This window comes from Symphalangus syndactylus, chromosome 8 (assembly GCF_028878055.3).
Source record: "Symphalangus syndactylus isolate Jambi chromosome 8, NHGRI_mSymSyn1-v2.1_pri, whole genome shotgun sequence".
NCBI classification, from domain to species: domain Eukaryota; kingdom Metazoa; phylum Chordata; class Mammalia; order Primates; family Hylobatidae; genus Symphalangus; species Symphalangus syndactylus.
Window position 1 is genome coordinate 142,636,018 of NC_072430.2, and position 18,390 is coordinate 142,654,407.

At 49.6% G+C, this 18,390-nt stretch overlaps 1 protein-coding gene across 7 annotated transcripts in view; it reads left to right on the forward strand.

Annotated features, from left to right (window-relative positions):
• Window positions 1-18,390, forward strand: part of SCLY (selenocysteine lyase) — a 39,060-nt gene that overhangs the window by 19,016 nt on the left and 1,654 nt on the right. For 5 of the 7 annotated variants that reach the window (XM_055291104.2, XM_055291112.2, XM_063645813.1 and 2 more), the window contains 7 exons: window positions 1,527-1,654; window positions 1,863-2,027; window positions 3,060-3,166; window positions 11,634-11,670; window positions 14,636-14,719; window positions 15,183-15,285; window positions 17,568-17,643. In XM_055291104.2, coding sequence (XP_055147079.1) covers window positions 1,527-1,654; window positions 1,863-2,027; window positions 3,060-3,166; window positions 11,634-11,670; window positions 14,636-14,719; window positions 15,183-15,285; window positions 17,568-17,643 — 700 coding nt within the window. Of the gene's footprint in view, window positions 1-1,526; window positions 1,655-1,862; window positions 2,028-3,059; window positions 3,167-11,633; window positions 11,671-14,635; window positions 14,736-15,182; window positions 15,286-17,224; window positions 17,539-17,567; window positions 17,644-18,390 lie in introns of those variants that run through there. The other 2 variants (XM_063645815.1, XM_063645817.1) reach the window with 2 other exon arrangements.

The following is an 18,390-nucleotide window of genomic DNA, read 5'->3' on the forward strand; positions in this document are numbered from 1 at the left end:
TTATCTTGAGGATTGTCTATTTGATGAGCCATTGTCATCATACTTTTCTTTATCTCTTTAAGTATAGTCGCAGGCAGTTTTTATCGCTTGCCTTTTTTCCTGCTTTTCCACACACTGAAGATACCAGTTAGAATTTTTTTAGTTTTCCTGTTCCTGGGATTGCTTCTGTGTGATCTAGAATCAGTCATTTACCTGTTCATCCTGGTTTTTCCTCAGGCTTGGGGATCCTGGATTGTTCCTGTGGATGGATGAAGCATTTCGTTGTTTGATGTAGGGGCTAGAGATGGCTCATCTCCAATTCTCAATGCATTTCCCCAGGAGGTGTCTCCCAGGAAGGGAGGGCCCACAGTGGGCTCTGCATAAGGTGGTGGCAGCGGAGCCCAGCAAGCCGGGCGGACCCCGCCCACTTTTCTCTGTGACTTCCCGGGACGGAGCTGCCTTTGCTTTGCTCCTCTGAGTCCCCTAGCAGATGCCTCAAGCTCCTCCCCCTTTTCTAGATCCTTCCCCCATCCTGGGGGCCTGCCTTGTGCCTCTCTGGGCCTGTGGTGCTATCTCAGTCTGAGGCCAGTGCCTCTGCCACTGACTTGGTATACGGGAGCAGAGAGTGCTCAGACAATGGGACGCTGTCCTCTGCCGGCCTCAGTAGCTGGCCCTTGCCCTGCGCTTCCTGCTGTCCACCCTGAACTTGGGCGGCCACTGGATCCTTTCAGATTGGTCTTTAAGTGTTCTTTTCTCTGTTAATCTAATGTCATCATCTTGCTACATTTTAGGGACTCCTCAAAATTCCTAGTCCACATACCCCACCCCACCCCTTTTTATTTGAGACAGTGTGTTACTGTGTCACCCAGGCTGGAGTGCAGTGGCCTGACTCCCTATGTTGCCCAGGCTGGTCTTGAACCCCTGGGCTCAAGCAGTCCACCCACTTCGGCCTCCCAAAGTGAGCCACTGCGCCTGGCCAGATACCCTTTGTTGGTGTTGTTTTGATTTGATTCTTATTCGGAGAAGTAGCTGTTTTCTCTTTCATTTCAGTAGGATCCTGAGTGGGCAGTGGATACATTTGTTTTTCACCATTTTAAACTCAAAGGACTAAAGCTAAACAATGTAATCTCCTCTGCTCATTTTCCATCTGTAGTAGTGAGACTCTCAGTGCCTGGGGCAGCCAGCGCCTGGCGTGTAGGAGCGGCTTCATCAGCACTGGCTTGGTGCCAAATGCGTGGCAGTGAAGTGCTGTGCAGCTAGGACCCTCCCTGAAAGCAAGAGCCTGCATCCCTGTTGCCGCTTCCCCTTCCGTCTCCATAGAAGCAGAAAGGCACATAGGTTCCACGACACAGATTCACTCACTGCAGCCGCGTTAAAGACGCGTTCACACTGAAGCACCTGACAGTGACGCTGGGCCAGTGATGATGGGCAGCTTATATTCTTCTTTATAGTCTTCTGAACTTGGACAACAATTCGCTCTGTTGGAATGCAGTTTTGAGAGGAATCAATTTGTGCAGCTCAGTTCAGTACTCATGTTTGTTTCCCAGAGGTCACCTTTGTCCCGGTGTCCAAGGTGAGCGGGCAGGCAGCGGTGGACGACATCCTTGCGGCAGTCCGCCCGACCACACGCCTCGTGACCATCATGCTGGCCAACAATGAGACTGGCATTGTCATGGTGAGTCGGCCTTTGTTTCTCTTTAAGGAGAGCTCATGGGGAAGAACAGCGGCTTAGACTCATGGTGTTTCAGGTTTCCCAGCTCTGGCCTCTCCCGTTTCTCTGTTCAGTTTGATAACATTTGGCCTGTGCTCACTACTCCTGATTTCTTTCATTCAGTTTTCATCAAATCGGAGCAACATACTCAACTGTTTCCTTTCCCCGTCAGCCTGTCCCTGAAATCAGTCAGCGCGTGAAAGCCCTGAACCAGGAACGGGTGGCAGCTGGGCTGCCTCCCATCCTCGTGCACACGGATGCTGCACAGGCCTTGGGGAAGCAGCGCGTGGATGTGGAGGACCTGGGCGTGGACTTCCTTACAATCGTGGGGCACAAGGTATGTCTGCAGAGGCTTCCTGCCTCTGTGGGCAGAGCCTGCTGTGCAGGTGGCTGTTTACTCCTCGGTCCGTAAGCCTCACTGCCCACCGTGAGCCAGGCCTTGGGGGCACTGCAAGGAGCAACATGGGATCCCTGTCCTCAGGAGCTTTAAGAGGGGAGCCCCACACGGCCAGCATGCCAGGACGAATGCCATGGCAGGGATGATGGGGGTGCCAGGCCCACATGGGGCAGGGTGGGGGCGGTAGACCAAGCTAGGGGAGGAGACGTTGAGATCTCAGGGAGAGTAAGGCAGGGGGTTCAGCCAGCCAGCGAGTGTCTCTGCAGCGGACAGAGCATATACAGAGGGTGTGGGGTGGAAGATATGGGGACAGGAAATTGTTGCTTTCTCTAATGTGATTTCAGATGCGGCTCCTCAGCAAAAACTTTGCAGCTATCTTTAAGGTGGGAGTATAGGGAAAATAGTTAACAGGGAAGACCCTTCTGAAAATTTTGCACATCTTTCTGGCGGCTTACCAGGGCCTGAGATATTTTTAGTACTCAATTTTGAAGCACAGTCCTCAGCTGGTTTCCAAAGGAGTGTCTGTGCTGGCCTGACACTGGCACTCCAGAATTCTGCAGTGTGTCCTTTGGAAACATGGAATCATTTGCAGGAAAAGCCCTGGCCAACCGCTGGTTCCAACCCCTCTCTATTTATGCATTCTCTTTCTTTTTTTTTTTTAAAAACCTGTGATTCATATGATTTGAGATCCATTTACAAATTTATCACATGATGTTCAGGGGAGAGCTGCCTGCCACAGAGCTGGCCACGAGTCTGGCACCTGCGCTGCCTCCTAGGTTGGGGTTCCACCCTGCCCCGAAGGCTTTTGTGACTCTGCGTGTCAAAAGGGGTGGCACTCAGAGGCGCCACAAGGAAGCAGCAGGACTGTGCATTGCAGAGCATTTCTCCTGTGTGCCCCTAAGCACTTAGCATGTATACAGAGTAGGTCCTTGGAAAGTTCTTGTTGAATAAATGACCAACTTTTCCTTCCAGTTTTATGGTCCCAGGATTGGTGCACTTTATGTACGAGGACTTGGTGAATTTACCCCTCTCTACCCCATGCTATTTGGAGGTGGACAAGAACGGAACTTCAGGCCAGGGTAAGGCAGAAAGTTAACAAAGTCTCTGACCTACTGACCATGTCATTTGTAGAGCAGTGACATTGTAAAGAAACATGGCGCCGTTTCTTGGTCTCGTGGAGGCTCTGTAGCAGTGTCCACACTGCTGCTGTGCCAGAACTGGCTCCACTGATTGATTTTACACTGAGGATTCACAGGACCTGCAGTCTCTTTGGGAATGATTGAAAGCAATGAAGGAAATCTCTGTTTCTTTTAACCGCTCCAACACATCCAATTCCCTTTGTAATTTTGGTCCAGCCCACTAAAGAGATAACTGTTGGACCCTTCATGGCTGAGGCCTGCTGCTGTTTTAACTTCGGGGATCAGCAGGACCATACAGAAGCACTGGTCTCCTTTCTGATAGCTCCTGTGTCCCCTCTGTGTACAGTGACGTGTTAACTGGGAAATTAGTTGTTGCCCCTACTACACCTTTTGTTAGAAACTTCTTAACAAGAGAGAGAAACAGGAACAGCGTGGTGGTGAGTTCCCCGGGTTTTCTTTTCACCTTGTGTATCCCACACTTAGTGCTGAAGAAGCCGGCAAACCTGATGTGCCAGTAAGGGCAGACACAAAAATGCCCCAACCAAAGCCTGTCCTCTCTAGCCAGTGGACCAGGAAAGGAATGGCCTAGCAAGACAGAAAACCTTTAGACACCACCTGCTTTACTCCAGCCAGATGCTACAGGGGAAATTGTGAAGCCACGCCTATCCACGCCTGCAAAGATGGAGTGGGAAACCCAGACTTCCACCAATACAGGCTGTAACAAGGCATTCCACACCCCCACCGGGTGTGTCAAGAAGGCCAGGTAGAGAACGAGGACTTAGGCACCGCCACCATGGTGTCAGTAGAGACCATGTCGGGATCTTGGACCCACACCTGTCAGTCGCAGGGAGCGTCCTCCCATTGAGTGTCAACATCCGCCAAGTAAAAAATCTAGACGTTGGCCAGGCACAGGCTCATGCCTGTAATCCCAGCACTTTGGGAGGCCGAGGTGGGCGGATCACTTGGGGTCAGGAGTTTGAGAGCAGCCTGGCCAAGATGGTGAAACCTTGTCTCTACTAAAAGTATAAAAATTAGCCAGATGTGGTGGCACACGCCTGTAATCCCAGCTACTCGGGAAGCTGAGGCAGGAGAATTGCTTGAACCCAGGAGGCTAAGGTTGCAGTGAGCCGAGATGGCACCACTGCACTTCAGTCTGGGTGACAGAACGAGACTCTGTCTCAAAAAAAAAAAAAAAAAAAAGCCAGGCACGGTGGCTCACTCCGGTAATCCCAGCACTTTGGGAGGCTGAGGCAGGCGGATCACAAGGTCAGGAGATCGAGACCATCAGACCATCCTAGCTAATACGGTGAAACCCCATCTCTACTAAATGTACGAAAAATTAGCCAGGTGTGGTGGTGTGTTCCTGTAATCCCAGCTACTCGGGAGGCTGAGACAGGAGAATCACTTGAACCCGGGAGGCGGAGGTTGCACTGAGTCGAGATCGTGCCACTGCACTCCAGCCTGGGTGACAGAGAGAGACTCCATCTCAAAAAAAAAGAAAGAAAGAAACCTAGACTTCTACTTCTACTTGGCAGTAATGAGTGGCATACCCCTTTTCCTGCCAGCACAACGTCAGAAAATGGCAGCCCAAACAGAAAGGTTGAATAAGATCCATTTTCTAATAACGTAAGGCAAAAATGTCCAGGTTTCAAGTGAAAATCATTCATCATACCAAGAACTAGAAAGATTTCAAATTGAATGAACAATAATAATCAATATATGCCTGCACTAAGATGATGATGTTAAAATCATCTAACAAATATTTTACAGCAGACACAGTAAAGATGTTTCAATGAGAAATTGTGAACACCCTTGAAACAAGTGAAACAAAGTGTCAGCAAAGAGAAGGACAACATAAAAGAAGAACCAAATGGAAATTGGAAATTGTAGAACTAAGAACAGCAGCAGCCAAAATATAAAGCTCAGTGGATGGGCTTAATAGAAAAATAAGAGGACAGGGAAAGAAATCTATGAGCGGAAAGACAGAACAATAGAAATCCAGACCACAGAGAAGAAATAGAGTGGGTCTTCGGCCGGGTGCGGTGGCTCACACCTGTAATCCCAGCACTTTGGGAGGCCGAGGTGAGCGGATTATGAAGTCAGGAGATCGAGACCATCCTGGCTAACACGGTGAAACACCGTCTCTACTGAAAAAAAAAAAATACAAAAAATTAGCCGGGCTTGGTGGCACACGCCTATAGTCCCAGCTACCCGGGGGGCCGAGGCAGGAGAATCCCTTGAACCTAGGAGGCAGAGGTTGCAGTGAGCCGAGATCGCGCCACTGCACTCCAGCCTGGGCAACAGAGTGGGACTCTGTCTCAAAAAAATAAAAAGAATGGGGTTTAAAATAGAGCTTCAGGGACCTATGAGACGATAACAAATGATATAACATTCGTTTCATTGAAATCCCTGAAACAAAGAAAGATAACAGCCTGAAAAAGTACTTGAAGAAATAATGGCTAAAAAATTTCCTGAATTTGGCAAGAGACATAAACATACAGAATCAAGAAACTGAGCAAACCCCAAATAGCATAAACCCAAAGAAATCTATGCCAGAGACATATGATTAGACTTCTAAAAATGAAAGACAGAATTCTCGAAAGCAGTCAGAGAAAGATGACCCTTCACCAGTAAGGGAAAAATAATTTGGATGACAGTGAATTTCTCATCAGAAACCAGAAAGACCAGAAGAAAGGGACACAATTATTTTTCTTCAAGTGCATAAAGAAAACTGCCAAGCTAGAATCCTGTACTCAGTGAATATATCTTCAATTTCTATATCTTTCAGGAATGAAGAAGTAATCAAAACATTCTCAGATGAAGGAAAACTAAGAATTTGTCACCAAATACAATAGGCTTTCCTTCTCCTTTAGAGTTTTCTGAATTACATTTGATAGCAGAAGCAAAAATCATAGCAATATCTGATGTGGTTCAAAATGTACATAAAGGACATATTTAAGATAATTATAGAAAGGCAAAGGTAAAGGAACATAAAAGGAGACGAGGTCTGTGCTTCACTGGAACTGGCAAAATGACAGCACAGGCTGACACGGTGGCTCACACCTATAATCCCCTGCTTTGGGAGGCCAAGGCAGGTGGATTGCTTGAGGACAGGAGTTCAGGACCAGCCTGGGCAACATAGCAAGATCTCATCTCTAAAAAAAATTTTTTTAATTAGCCGACATGGCAGTGCGTGCCTGTAGTCCCAGCTACTCAGGAGGCTGACGGGGAAGGATCACTCGAGCCCAGAAGTTCGAGCCTGCAGTGAGCTATGATCATGCCATTGCACTCCAGCCTGGGCAACAGAGCAAGACCCTGTCTCTTTAAAAAAAAAAAAAAAAAGACAATATTGGCCAGGCACGGTGGCTCACACCTGTTATCCCAGCACTTTGGGAGGCCAAGGCCGGTGGGTCACCTAAGGTCAGGAGTTTGAGACCAGCCTGACCAACATTGAGAAACCCCGTCTCTACTAAAAATACAAAATGAGCAGGGTGTGGTGGTGCATACCTGTAATCCCAGCTACTCGGGAGGCTGAGGCAGGAGAATCGCTTGAACCCGGGAGGCAGAGGTTGTGGTGACCCGAGATCGCACCATTGCACTCCAGCCTGGGCAACAAGAGCGAAACTCTGTCTGGAAAAAAAAAAAAAAAAAAAAGACAACATTAGCTGGGCGTGGTGGCTCACATTTCTAATCCCAGCACTTTGGGAGGCCAAGGCAGGTAGATTTCTTGAGGCCAGGAGTTCAAGACCAGCCTGAGCAACGTGGTGAACTGTTTCTCCAAAAAAAAAAAAAAAAAAATAGCTGGATGTGGTGGCATGGGCCTGTAGTCTCAGCTATGTGGGAGGCTGAGATAGATGGTGGGATGGCTTGAGCCCAGGACAGACCTCTAGCAAGACTGACCAAAAAAACAGAGAAGTTATAACATCAGGAATGAAACAAGGAGTATCACTCCACGCCCTGCAGCCATCAAAAGGATAATAAGGGAATGCCGCAAACAGCTCTACACATAGGAAGTTGACAACTTAGATGAAACTGACCACTTCCTCAAAAAACACAAAGTACCACAACTCACTTGATATAAAATAGATCATTTGAATAACTCTATAACCATTAGGAAATTGAACTTAGAGCTTTAAAACTCCCCAGAGAGAAGTCTTCAGGCCCGGTGGTTTCACTAGAGAATTCTATCGAAGAATTCTTTGTTTAAAGAAGAATTAACATTTCTATACAGTCTCTTCCAGAAAATAAAGAGGAAGGACAACTTCCTAGTTCATTTTATGAAGCTAGTATTATCCTGACACTAAAACCAGATAAAGACAGTACAAAAAAATCCTTTACAGACCAACATCCTCATGAATTTTGATGCAAAAAATATTTAACAAAATGTTTACAAATAGAATTCAGCAATACATAGAAAGAATTATACACAGCTGGGTGTGGTGGTTCACGTGTCTAATCCCAGCACTTTGGGAGGCTGAGGCAGGGGGATCGGGATCACTTGAGCCCAGGAGTTCAAGACCAGGCTGGGCAACATAGTGAGACCCCTCTACAAAAAATAAAAAAATTAGCTGGGTGTGGTGGTACACGCCTATAGTCCCAGCTACTCGGGAGGCTGAGATAGGAGGATCGCTTGAGTGAGCCTGGGAGGTCGAGGCTGCATTGAGCTATGATCACACCACTGCACTCCAGTCTGGGTGACAAAGTGAGACTCTGTCTCAAAAAAATAAAGAATGATACACTGTGACCAAGTGGCATTTATTCCACAGATGCAAGGCTGGTTCAGTATTCAAAATGCAATTTAGAGCCAGGAGTGGTGGCTCATGCCTGCAATCCCAGAACTTTGGGAGGCCAAGGCGAGTAGATCACTTGAAGTCAGGAGTTTGGGCCCAGCCTGGCCAACATGGTGAAATCTCATCTCTATTACAAATACAAAAATTAGCCAGGTGTGGTGGCAGATGCTTGGAAGGCTGAGGCACAGGAATCGCTTGAACCTGGGTAATAGATGTTGCAGTGAGCTGAGATGGCACCACCACACTTCAGCCTAGGCAACAGAGCAAGACTCTCAAAAAAAAAAAAAAAAAAAAAGAAAAGAAAAAATGCAATCAAGGCAGAGCACAGTGGCTCATGCCTGTAATCCTCCAGTACTTTGGGATGCCAAGGTGAGAGGATCACTTGAGGCCAGGAGTTCAAGGCCAGCCTAGGTGAACTGCAAGACCCAGCTCTACAAAAATAAAAAAATTCAATCAATGTAATCTACCATATTAACAAGCTAATGAATAAAGAAGATAGCATGATCATATTTGATGCAGCAGAAGCATTTGACAAAATTCAACCATTCGTGTTAAAAACTCAGAATAATAGGATTAGTGAGGAGCTTTCTCAACTTGAAAAAGAACATCTACATAAAACCTACAGCTAACATCATACTTGGTGGTGAAAGCCTGAATGTTTTACTCCTGTGGCTGGGGGAACAAAGCAGGGATGTCCACTGTCACCACACTTATCCAACATAGTGCTGGAAGTTCCGGTCAGCGTAGTAAGGCAAGAAAAGGAAGCAAAAGGCATATAGATCAGAATGGAAGAGGTAAAATTATTTCTAATCAGATCACACGATTGTCTATAAAGAAAATCCCAAGGAATGTACAAGAAAACTCCTAGAACTAATAAGTGAGTATAGCAAGGTTGCAGGACACAAGATAAACATGCAAAAATCTATCTTATTTTTATATAGTGGTAATGAACAGGTGGACAGTAACATTAAAAATATAATACCATTTACAATGAAACAAAATTACTCAGATATAAACTAGCAAAATATAAAGGACTTATATGCTGAAAATAATATAATGTGGATGAGAAGAAGATCTAAGCAGAGACACATGCCATGTTCATAGATTGGAAGATTCTACATACCAAAGATGTCAAAGACGGATATACAAGCCTAACAGTTTCTATCAAAATCCCAGCAAGTAGATCAATGGAGGAGAACAGACCCAAACAGAAATAGGCCCATATGAGTTACGGGTGCAGATACAACCGCAGTAGATGCAAATCAGTTCAGCAGATGAAAGTTAGCCTTTCAACAGATCGTGCCAAGGCAGTTTAGACATCCATAGGCAAAAGATGAACCTTGACCCAAGTGTTACACCAAGCTTGTCCAACCTGCAGCCTGCAGGCTGCATGCGGCCCAGGACAGCTTTGAATGTAGCCCAACACAAGTGCATAAACTTTCTTAAAACATTGATTTTTTTTTTTAAAGCTCATCAGCTATCATTAGTATATTTTATATGTGGCCCAAGACAATTCTTCCAGTGTGGCCTAGGGAAGCCAAAGCATTAGACGCCCCTGTCTTACACCTCATAAAATAGTGTCTCAAAATAGATCATGAAATTAAATGTAAAACATAAAGCAATAAAACCGTTTAAAAATAGGAGAAAATCTTCAAGTTCTAGGACTAGGCAAAGAGTTCTTAGACTTGACACCAAACGCATCCATAAAAGGAAAAATTGATAAATTAGACCTCATCAGAATTTAAAGCTTTTGCTCTGGGAAGGACCATATTAAGAGGATGGGAAGATAAGCTAAATCTAGGAAAAAATATTTTCAAATGACATATCTGACAAAGAAATGGTATCTAGAATGTATCAAGAACTCGCAAAATTCAACAGCAAAAATAATATAAAAAATTCAATCAGAAAATAGGCAAAAAATATAAACACATTTCATCAAAGAGGAGATGCAGGTAACAAGCACAGGAAAAGATGTTCAACAGCATTAGTTATTGGGGAAATGCAAATTAAAACCACCAGATATCACTAACACCTATCAGAATGGCTAAAATAAGAATAGAGACACCACCAAATGCTGGTGAGGGTGCAGAGAAAACATCTATTGGTAAACAAGCAATAGCTGGGTCCAGAGGTTTAAGAAAACTTTGTTCAGGCAAACTTAAGAAATTACTGGGCCGGGCGCAGTGGCTTACGCCTGTGATCCCAGCACTTTGGGAGGCTGAGGCAGCTGGATCATGAGGTCAGGAGTTCGAGACCAGCCTGACCAATGTGGTGAAACCCTGTCTCTACAAAAATTAGCCGAGCATGGTGGCACGTGCCTGTAATCCCAGATACTCAGGAAGCTGAGGCAGGAGAATCACTTGAACCCGGGAGGTGGAGGTTGCAGTGAGTCGAGATCCACTGCACTCCAGCCTGGGCAACAAAGCAAGACCCCATCTCAAAAAAAAAATTAAGAAATTAATTATTGGCCGGGCGCAGTGGCTCACGCTTGTAATCCCAGCACTTTGGGAGGCCGAGGCGGGCGGATCACGAGGTCAGGAGATCGAGACCACGGTGAAACCCCGTCTCTACTAAAAATACAAAAAAAAAAAAAAATTAGCCAGGCGTGGTGGCGGGCGCCTATAGTCCCAGCTACTCGGAGAGGCTGAGGCAGGAGAACGGCGTGAACCCAGGAGGCGGAGCTTGCAGTGAGCCGAGATCGCGCCACTGCACTCCAGCCTGGGTGACAGAGTGAGACTCCGTCTCAAAAAAACAAAAAAAAAAACAAAAAAAAAAATGGCCGGGCGCGGTGGCTCACGCTTGTAATCCCAGCACTTTGGGAGGCCGAGGCGGGCGGATCACGAGGTCAGGAGATCGAGACCACGGTGAAACCCCGTCTCTACTAAAAATACAAAAAAATTAGCCGGGCGTGGTGGCGGGCGCCTGTAGTCCCAGCTTTTCGGAGAGGCTGAGGCAGGAGAATGGCGTGAACCCGGGAGGCGGAGCTTGCAGTGAGCCGAGATTGTGCCACTGCACTCCAGCCTGGGCGACAGAGCGAGACTCCGTCTCAAAAAAAAAAAAAAAAAATTAAGAAATTATTATTTTTTTTTTCCTGAAAATAGGGCAATGAGTTCTGTTTTTCGGTTTGTTAGGTCAGAGTATGCAAGCCATTGTCTTTAGGGGTCTCTTGCCCATCTCCTGTGTGTGCACACACACACACACACGCACACACACACCCCTCTTGTTTGCTGATGCCTGAAATGTTGAGAACAAAGGGTTCTCCCCTGTTCCATACTAGACTGGTTTGGCAGTGAGGACTAAAGAGAGCTGTGCCTTGGGGCCTGCAGGAGGCAGAGTGCTTGCTTTGGGTAGGAAAAGGGTCCAGATAGAACTGTCACAGTGAACACCCAACACGTCACCCACAGTGGGTCTCATTGACCTTCACTGGGCCAGGGCAAGTGAAAACTTGGCAGGGGAGGTTTCTGGGGTCTGCAGCTGCCGTTGAGATAGCCACATGGCGCGTGCTTAGGAAAGATGTAGCATGAGTTTGTTTTTATTTTAACACAATGACTTTCATGGAGACGGGATTCCTTCCTGAGACATTTGTTTATTCTTGCTTAATCCCTTGTTTCTTACAGGACAGAGAACACCCCAATGATTGCCGGCCTTGGGAAGGTGAGCCCTGGTGAGCTTAAGGACATGAGTTGATTGCTTTCTCATCAGTGTCCCCAGCGGCTCTAGTAGGACTCTGGGGCTTTAGGGAGATCATATTCATGACCTCATAAGCGGACTGACAAGAAAAAGCCTAGAATCTGATTTATCAACCTGGAGAGCTGTACTTTTTCAGATCTGTGGATTAGTGGCACTTGTTCAGCATTTAAAAGGGAAAAAGGCCGGGCACGGTGGCTCAAGCCTGTAATCCCAGCACTTTGGGAGGCCGAGGCGTGCGGATCACGAGGTCAGGAGATCGAGACCATCCTGGCTAACACGGTGAAACCCCGTCTCTACTAAAAATACAAAAAATTAGCCGGGCGTGTTGGCGGGCGCCTGTAGTCCCAGCTACTCAGGAGGCTGAGGCAGGAGAATGGCGTGAACCCGGGAGGCAGAGCTTGCAGTGAGCCGAGATTGCGCCACTGCACTCCAGCCTGGGGGACAGAGCAAGACTCCGTCTCAAAAAAAAAAAAAAAAAAAAAAAAAAAAGGGAAAAACTCCCTGTCTCTGTCTCTTCTGACATGAGAAACAGTGATACTGTTACAGCAGAGGTGAAGCGTCAGGCCGCAGGTTCACCATTCCCAAAGGCGTCGGCAGCCCCCGCACCATCGACTTTCTGTCCCCGATTGGTCCGTGGGGTGGCCAATCCAGCACCTGCCGCCAGCCCTCCACTGGGGCCTGTCCTGCTTCTGCGACAGTAACCAGGCTCAGGTTTTGCCGTGCGAAGGCAGAGGTACTGGTCACACCTTGACGTCTGCAGGCTGCTCCCTCACTGTGCGGCCTCTGGTCAAATGCCACCACCTTCAAGCAACCCTTCATGAACCACAGCTACATTGGTCCCCCCATGTCCCCTGCTGTCACTCTCTATCCCTGACACTGCTTTATTTCCCCTGTCTGATGTTTCTCTGTAGTGTGTTCAGATGTATGCCCCACCTCCTGCTTCCCCAAGGGCAGGGGCTTGGCCATGTCGGCCTCAGTATCCCCAGTACAGAGAAAGGGCTTGGCGCCCAGGAGGCCGGGCCTTGGGAAGAGTATGAATGGATTCCCTGTTACTTAGAATATTCAAAATTATATTACTAACAGTGATAACTAAGGCTGCATTTACTAGAAGGAAGAGTGTGTTTGTTTGTTTGAGATGGAGTCTCACTCTGTCACCCAGGCTGGAGTGCAGTGGCACGATCTTGGCTCACTGCAACCTCCATCTCCCGGGTTCAAGAGATTCTCCCACTTCAGTCTCCAAGTAGCTGGAACTACAGGCATGCGCCACCATGCCTGGCTAATTTTTGTATTTTTAGTAGAGACAGGGTTTCACCATGTTGGCCAGCTGGTCTCGAACCTCTAACCTCAGGTGATCCACCCGCCTTGGCCTCCCAAAGTGCTGGGATTACAGGTGTGAGCCACCAGCCGGAAGAGTGTGTTTTAAGTGGAGTCCAGTACCTGCTCATATTGACCTGAATGATGAAGTAGTGGTGAGGTCCACAGGCTTTGAAATACCCAGGGTTCAAATCCTGTCTCGAAGCTTCACTCACCATGTGCCTTGGGTCAGGTCTCTGGAACTCCCTGAGTCCTGGCTATCCGCCCTGCCAGATGGAAATCATGGTGACAGCTTCCTAGATAGAGCCTCAGCTCACAGTGCTGGAAGCCCCCCAGCCCCTGACCTTCTCCATGCCCCTGCGGCTGCATCTGCACCTGTAATGGCACAAGTGCCACGGCTTGGTCCCAGCCCCAGCACCACAACCCCACTGGTTCTTCAGCTTCGCCCAGCCCAGACCCCAATGCCACCAGCACTCTAGACAGCGCCCCCTCTGCCGCCCAGCCTGGACTCCATCCTGCACACGCCCTCCCCAGCGTGCTTTCCCTCACCCATTCCTTTTTGCCTTGGTTGCGTGCTGGCGGCCCTTCCCTGCACCTGAGCCCTTGTGGATCCGTCTGTCCGTCCTGTCACTGTGATGCTAGCCTGTGCTTCTGCCTTTGAACTTGACATCTCAGCTAGGGCCTGGCCCATCTCCTGAGAGATCCATTCCTCTGAGTTCAAAACCTGTCCCGACTGCTCTCTTCCACCCTCTTCCCACCCTGGGCACCTCTTGCTATCCAGGTTCTCACCTCTGAAGTCCAGGAGATGCCCTCAGTCCCTTGTCGTCGTCCCCTGCCTCTCATGCAGCGCCTGTCCTGTCTGTCTGGACTCCAGAATACACCCACTACCAGCCTCATGTCCATTTTCATGGCCACCAACCCTAGACCAAGGGTCTGGACGCCTGCCATGGCCTCCTGGGGGCCTGCTGCTGCCATTTTCCACACGTCCACAGAGTGACCAACACACAGGCCAGTCAGACCATTGCATCCCTCCCTCAGAGCCTCACTGCATCTGTCCTGTGGCCGGTCCTGCAGGGCCTGTCGATCTGTCCCTGCGCCTTCACCCCCTCCGCACTCTCCACCCGCCACACCAGGCCCCTCTGTTCTAGAGACAGAATGGCTTTCTGTCCCCTGCAAAGCCCTTGCTGGGATGCCATTCCCTGCCCTTGTGCAGCCATCTCTGTCACCACCCCACCTTGGGCCTGCAAGGTCCCATCACAGCGCCGACTGGTGGGTAGGAGTCTGTTTCCCTGTTCCCCTGCTTTTGTCCGTCTGCCTCTCTGGGATGCTGGCTCCTCGAGGTTTGGGATCCCTTTCAGGGCTGCTTTGCTGAGGCATCTCCAGTGCCTGGTGCTGTCAGGAAGTACCTGGTGCTGTCAGGAAGTACCTGGTGAAGTCAGTTTCTGGGGCACTTCCACACCCTCCAAATGGCAGCACTCAAAAAATATGGCTTGTCTGTGACTGTCAGGAGAATGAGCAGTTTCAGGAAATGCCACCTGTGCCATTGAAAGCTTTTTTGCCCTCTGTTGTGCAAGAATTGTGCATCATCCACTCGTTGTTGTGTGTCTGCCCCCAGGCCGCGGAGCTGGTGACCCAGAACTGCGAGGCTTATGAGGCCCACATGAGGGACGTCCGCGACTACCTGGAAGAGAGGCTGGAAGTGAGCGCAGCGTGGGGTGGGCACCAGGAGGGGGAGGGTGCGTGGGGCAGGTGCCCAGAGAGAGGGGGCGTGGTGCTCCTGGACCCCAGGACCTGTGGGGATTGCAGCGTAACCTGGAACTCGGCAGGATGCAGTGAGGGAAGAAAGAACAGTGGCGGGATCAGAAACCCCGAAAGCAGGACCCTAGGCCAGGGGCATGATCTTTTTCAGAGCCACAGGATCAGATATGCAGAGGTGGTGTACTTCATGGTTTATGTGGAAGGTTCATATGTTTCCAAATATTTGGTTTTTCTCCTAATTAACTTTGCTTTCCGTAGTCCGTCCCCATAACTATTCTGGGTAGATGCTGACTGAAAAGTATGCACCTGCTGAGGTTGTGTTTCTGGAGAAGTCTAAATTTCAAACAGTTGCTGGTGGTGGTGTCTTTGAAGCTGTCACCAAATATTTCACTTATTTTTTTCAGGCTGAATTCGGTCAAAAGAGAATCCATCTGAATAGCCAGTTTCCAGGCACCCAGCGGCTTCCCAACACCTGCAACTTCTCTATCCGGGGACCCCGGCTTCAAGGTGATGACCCCTCACCCTGGTCTTTCCGAGTGTGAGCACAGCTCCCACGGTGCATGGATTCTGGTCCAAGCCAGCGACTCCCACTTGCCCTGCCCTGAGCATGACACAGCTCGGGCTGTCAGAGGGCCTTGCAGGGGTTGCCAAGAGCAGGCTCGGGTGGCTGTGCTGTGGTCCACAGGGCTCTCGCCGCCGGCCCCTCCTCTCCCTGATGTGGCTCATTTTGCTGCTGCTGGGATGTGGACCGTGGCGAACTCTCGTGTCTGGCATTAGCACCATCCCAAAAGCCATCAGGGAAGGAAGCAACATTAAATTCTAGACATTTGTCTATTTTGTTGGCAGTTTTTATTAAATATTTTATTAGAGTAAGGGAAAGGCGAGGTGATCAGTTTTAAAAACTGGCAGAGGCTGGGCACAGTGGCTCATGCCTGTAATCCTAGCACTTTCGGAGGCCGAGGCAGGCTGATCACAAGGTCAAGAGATTGAGTCCAGCCTGGCCAACATGGAGAAACCCCATCTCTACCAAAAACTACAAAAAATTAGCCAGGCATAATGGTGTGCACCTGTAGTCCCAGCTACTTGGGAGGCTGAGGCAGGAGAATTGCTTGAACCTGGAGGTTGCAGTGAGCCATAATTGAGCCACTGCACTCCAGCTTGGGCAACAGAGTGAGTGAGACTCTGTCTCAAACGAACAAAAAACAACAAAAATAACTGGCAGAGTAAGGATCAAGTGCAAATCTGGATTTCCTGTGACATCTGTCTTGGCTAGGAGCAGTTAGGATCACCCCCGTCCCAGATGCACCTAAAACCTGGTCTGCCCTGACACCCTGAGAGTGGAAGTCCAGGTGGTTGACCAGCCGCGTGTCATTTGGGAGGAGGTTATAGTGGCCCTGAGATCATGATGAGCTGCACCTGTAGACAAGTTTTTGACTTCTCAGAAGATGAAAGTGTTGCTTCTTTCTTCTTCCTGGATCGCACAGAGAAACCCAGCAGTCGTGTTTGGCCCATGAAGAGCCAGTGGGTAACCGTCATGATGGCCGCGTTCATGAGAACCTGGGCTGAAATGCATTCTTGTGGGCAGTGAAGCCTGGGTCTCCTTGACCATCTCAAATTCCTCACCATGGAAAGGAGAGTTCTCTGTCAACGTTCCCCTTGTTCTGGGGTCAGACTTTGTATTCAATGACCACCTGTGTTACTTTAAATGAGACAGAGGTTCTCATTTTATTTATTTATTTTTTGACTCAGGGTCTCACTCTGTGGTCACCCGGGCTGGAGTGCTGTGGCACAATCACAGCCCACTGTAGCCTTGACCTTCTGGGTTCAAGTGATCCTCCTGCCTCAGCCTTCCTAGTAGCTGGGACTACAGGCATGCACCACCACACCTGGATAACTATTTTTTTTTTTTTTTTGAGATGGAGTTTCACTCTTGTTGCCCAGGCTTGAGTACAGTGGTGTGATCTCGGCTCACCGCAACCTCCGCCTCCAGGGTTCAAGCGATTCTCCTGCCTCAGCCTCCAGAGTAGCTGGGATTACAGGTGCCTGCCACCACGCCAGGCTAATTTTTGTATTTTAAGTAGACACAGGGTTTTGCCGTGTTGGCAAGGCTGGTCTCGAACTCCCGACCTCAGGTGATCCACCCGCCTCGGCCCCCCAAAGTGCTGGGATTACAGGCATGAGCCACTGTGCCCGGCCATGGCTAATTTTTAAAAAATATTTTGTAGAGATAGAGTTTCCCTGTGTTGCCCGGCCTGGTCTCAAACTCCTGGCTCAAGGAATCCTTCTACCTTGGCCTCCCAAAGTGCTGGGATTACAGGTGTAAGCCACTGCACCCGGCTGAAATTCTCATGTTAATTACATCAGCAGTCATTAATCGCTGTGCTTGTGAAAGAAGAGGGAAATGCCTTCTGGCTTAATAGAACTCCCACGTGTTGCTACCATCCAGAACACAGGTGGAGACATGATATTGCCGGGACTGCCAGCTTGTAAGGAAGGAGCGGGTCAGGACTCCAGGTGTCTTAGCAGGCAGTTGATTACAAATGCGATTTTCAAGGCCAGCTTTGTGAGGCAGAATAGTGTCTGCGTTTCTGCAGCCAAGGGAGAAATGAAGCGTTTTCTTCGGCTCCTGCTGTGAGATCTCTCCCCAGCTGCCAGAATGGCCGGCGCTGGAATTCCACCAGGTGGCACAGAGGGAGGGAAGCATCCTGCGCCCAGCAGGACCCCAGGAGGGGAGAGAAGGGTGGCCTGGCTGGAGCCCCATCTCAGGGGCGTGTGCTCTGTCTCCTCAGGCCGCGTGGTGCTTGCGCAGTGCCGAGTGCTGATAGCCAGTGTGGGGGCCGCGTGCCACTCGGACCACGGGGACCAGTAAGTGCGCTTCACAAACCCACTCCAGGGCATAGGGGTCCTCTGGGCACTAGGTGTGGTGGGCAGGCAGCAGGATCCGGCCACTGGCCACACTCTGGCTGGTGAAGGACAGCCCTGTCTGGGCCCTAGAAGGGGCAGAGGGAGGGCTTCCTGGAAGAAGACTTCCAAGCTGCCATCTGAAGGACTAGGACTTGTGCTGGAGAAGGGGGCTTCTCCTGCTCATTTCCGAAGGCAGCGGGGGCAGGGCCTGGAGGGCCAGTGTGGCCAGGGCTGGGGAGGACTGGGGTGGGCTGGGGCGGGGATGGCCCCTTAAACCTCACGGAAGTGGGAGCCCTGAGAGTCATGGTGTGAGCAGACTCAGGTGTCCGATCAGCCATCTGCAAGATGCAGCAGAGATTCTCAGATAGCAGGGCCCGGGTGAGCGGGTGGGCTGCCTGGCGGAGACTGTGGGGTAGAGGGCGTGGGTCACCCGAGCAGCGGCCTGCTGGCAGCAGGGGAGAAGCTGTTCCGGGTCTGGCCTGCTGAAAATGTGAGGCCCCTATGGGAGGTCGGAGTGGATGCAGGAGGAACACTCAGGGCTCTGGGGAGAGAGCAGAACTGTAGCCAGGAGCATGTGGTCATCAAGGTCAGGGCAGAGGGATTGCGCAGGAGCACCTGGAGCGAGACAGTGGTGGGCCTGGCTCCAGGGAAAAGGAGGGGCAGGATGGGCCCTTTGGTGGGGGCGGGCAGTGCCCTGCTGCAGGAGGG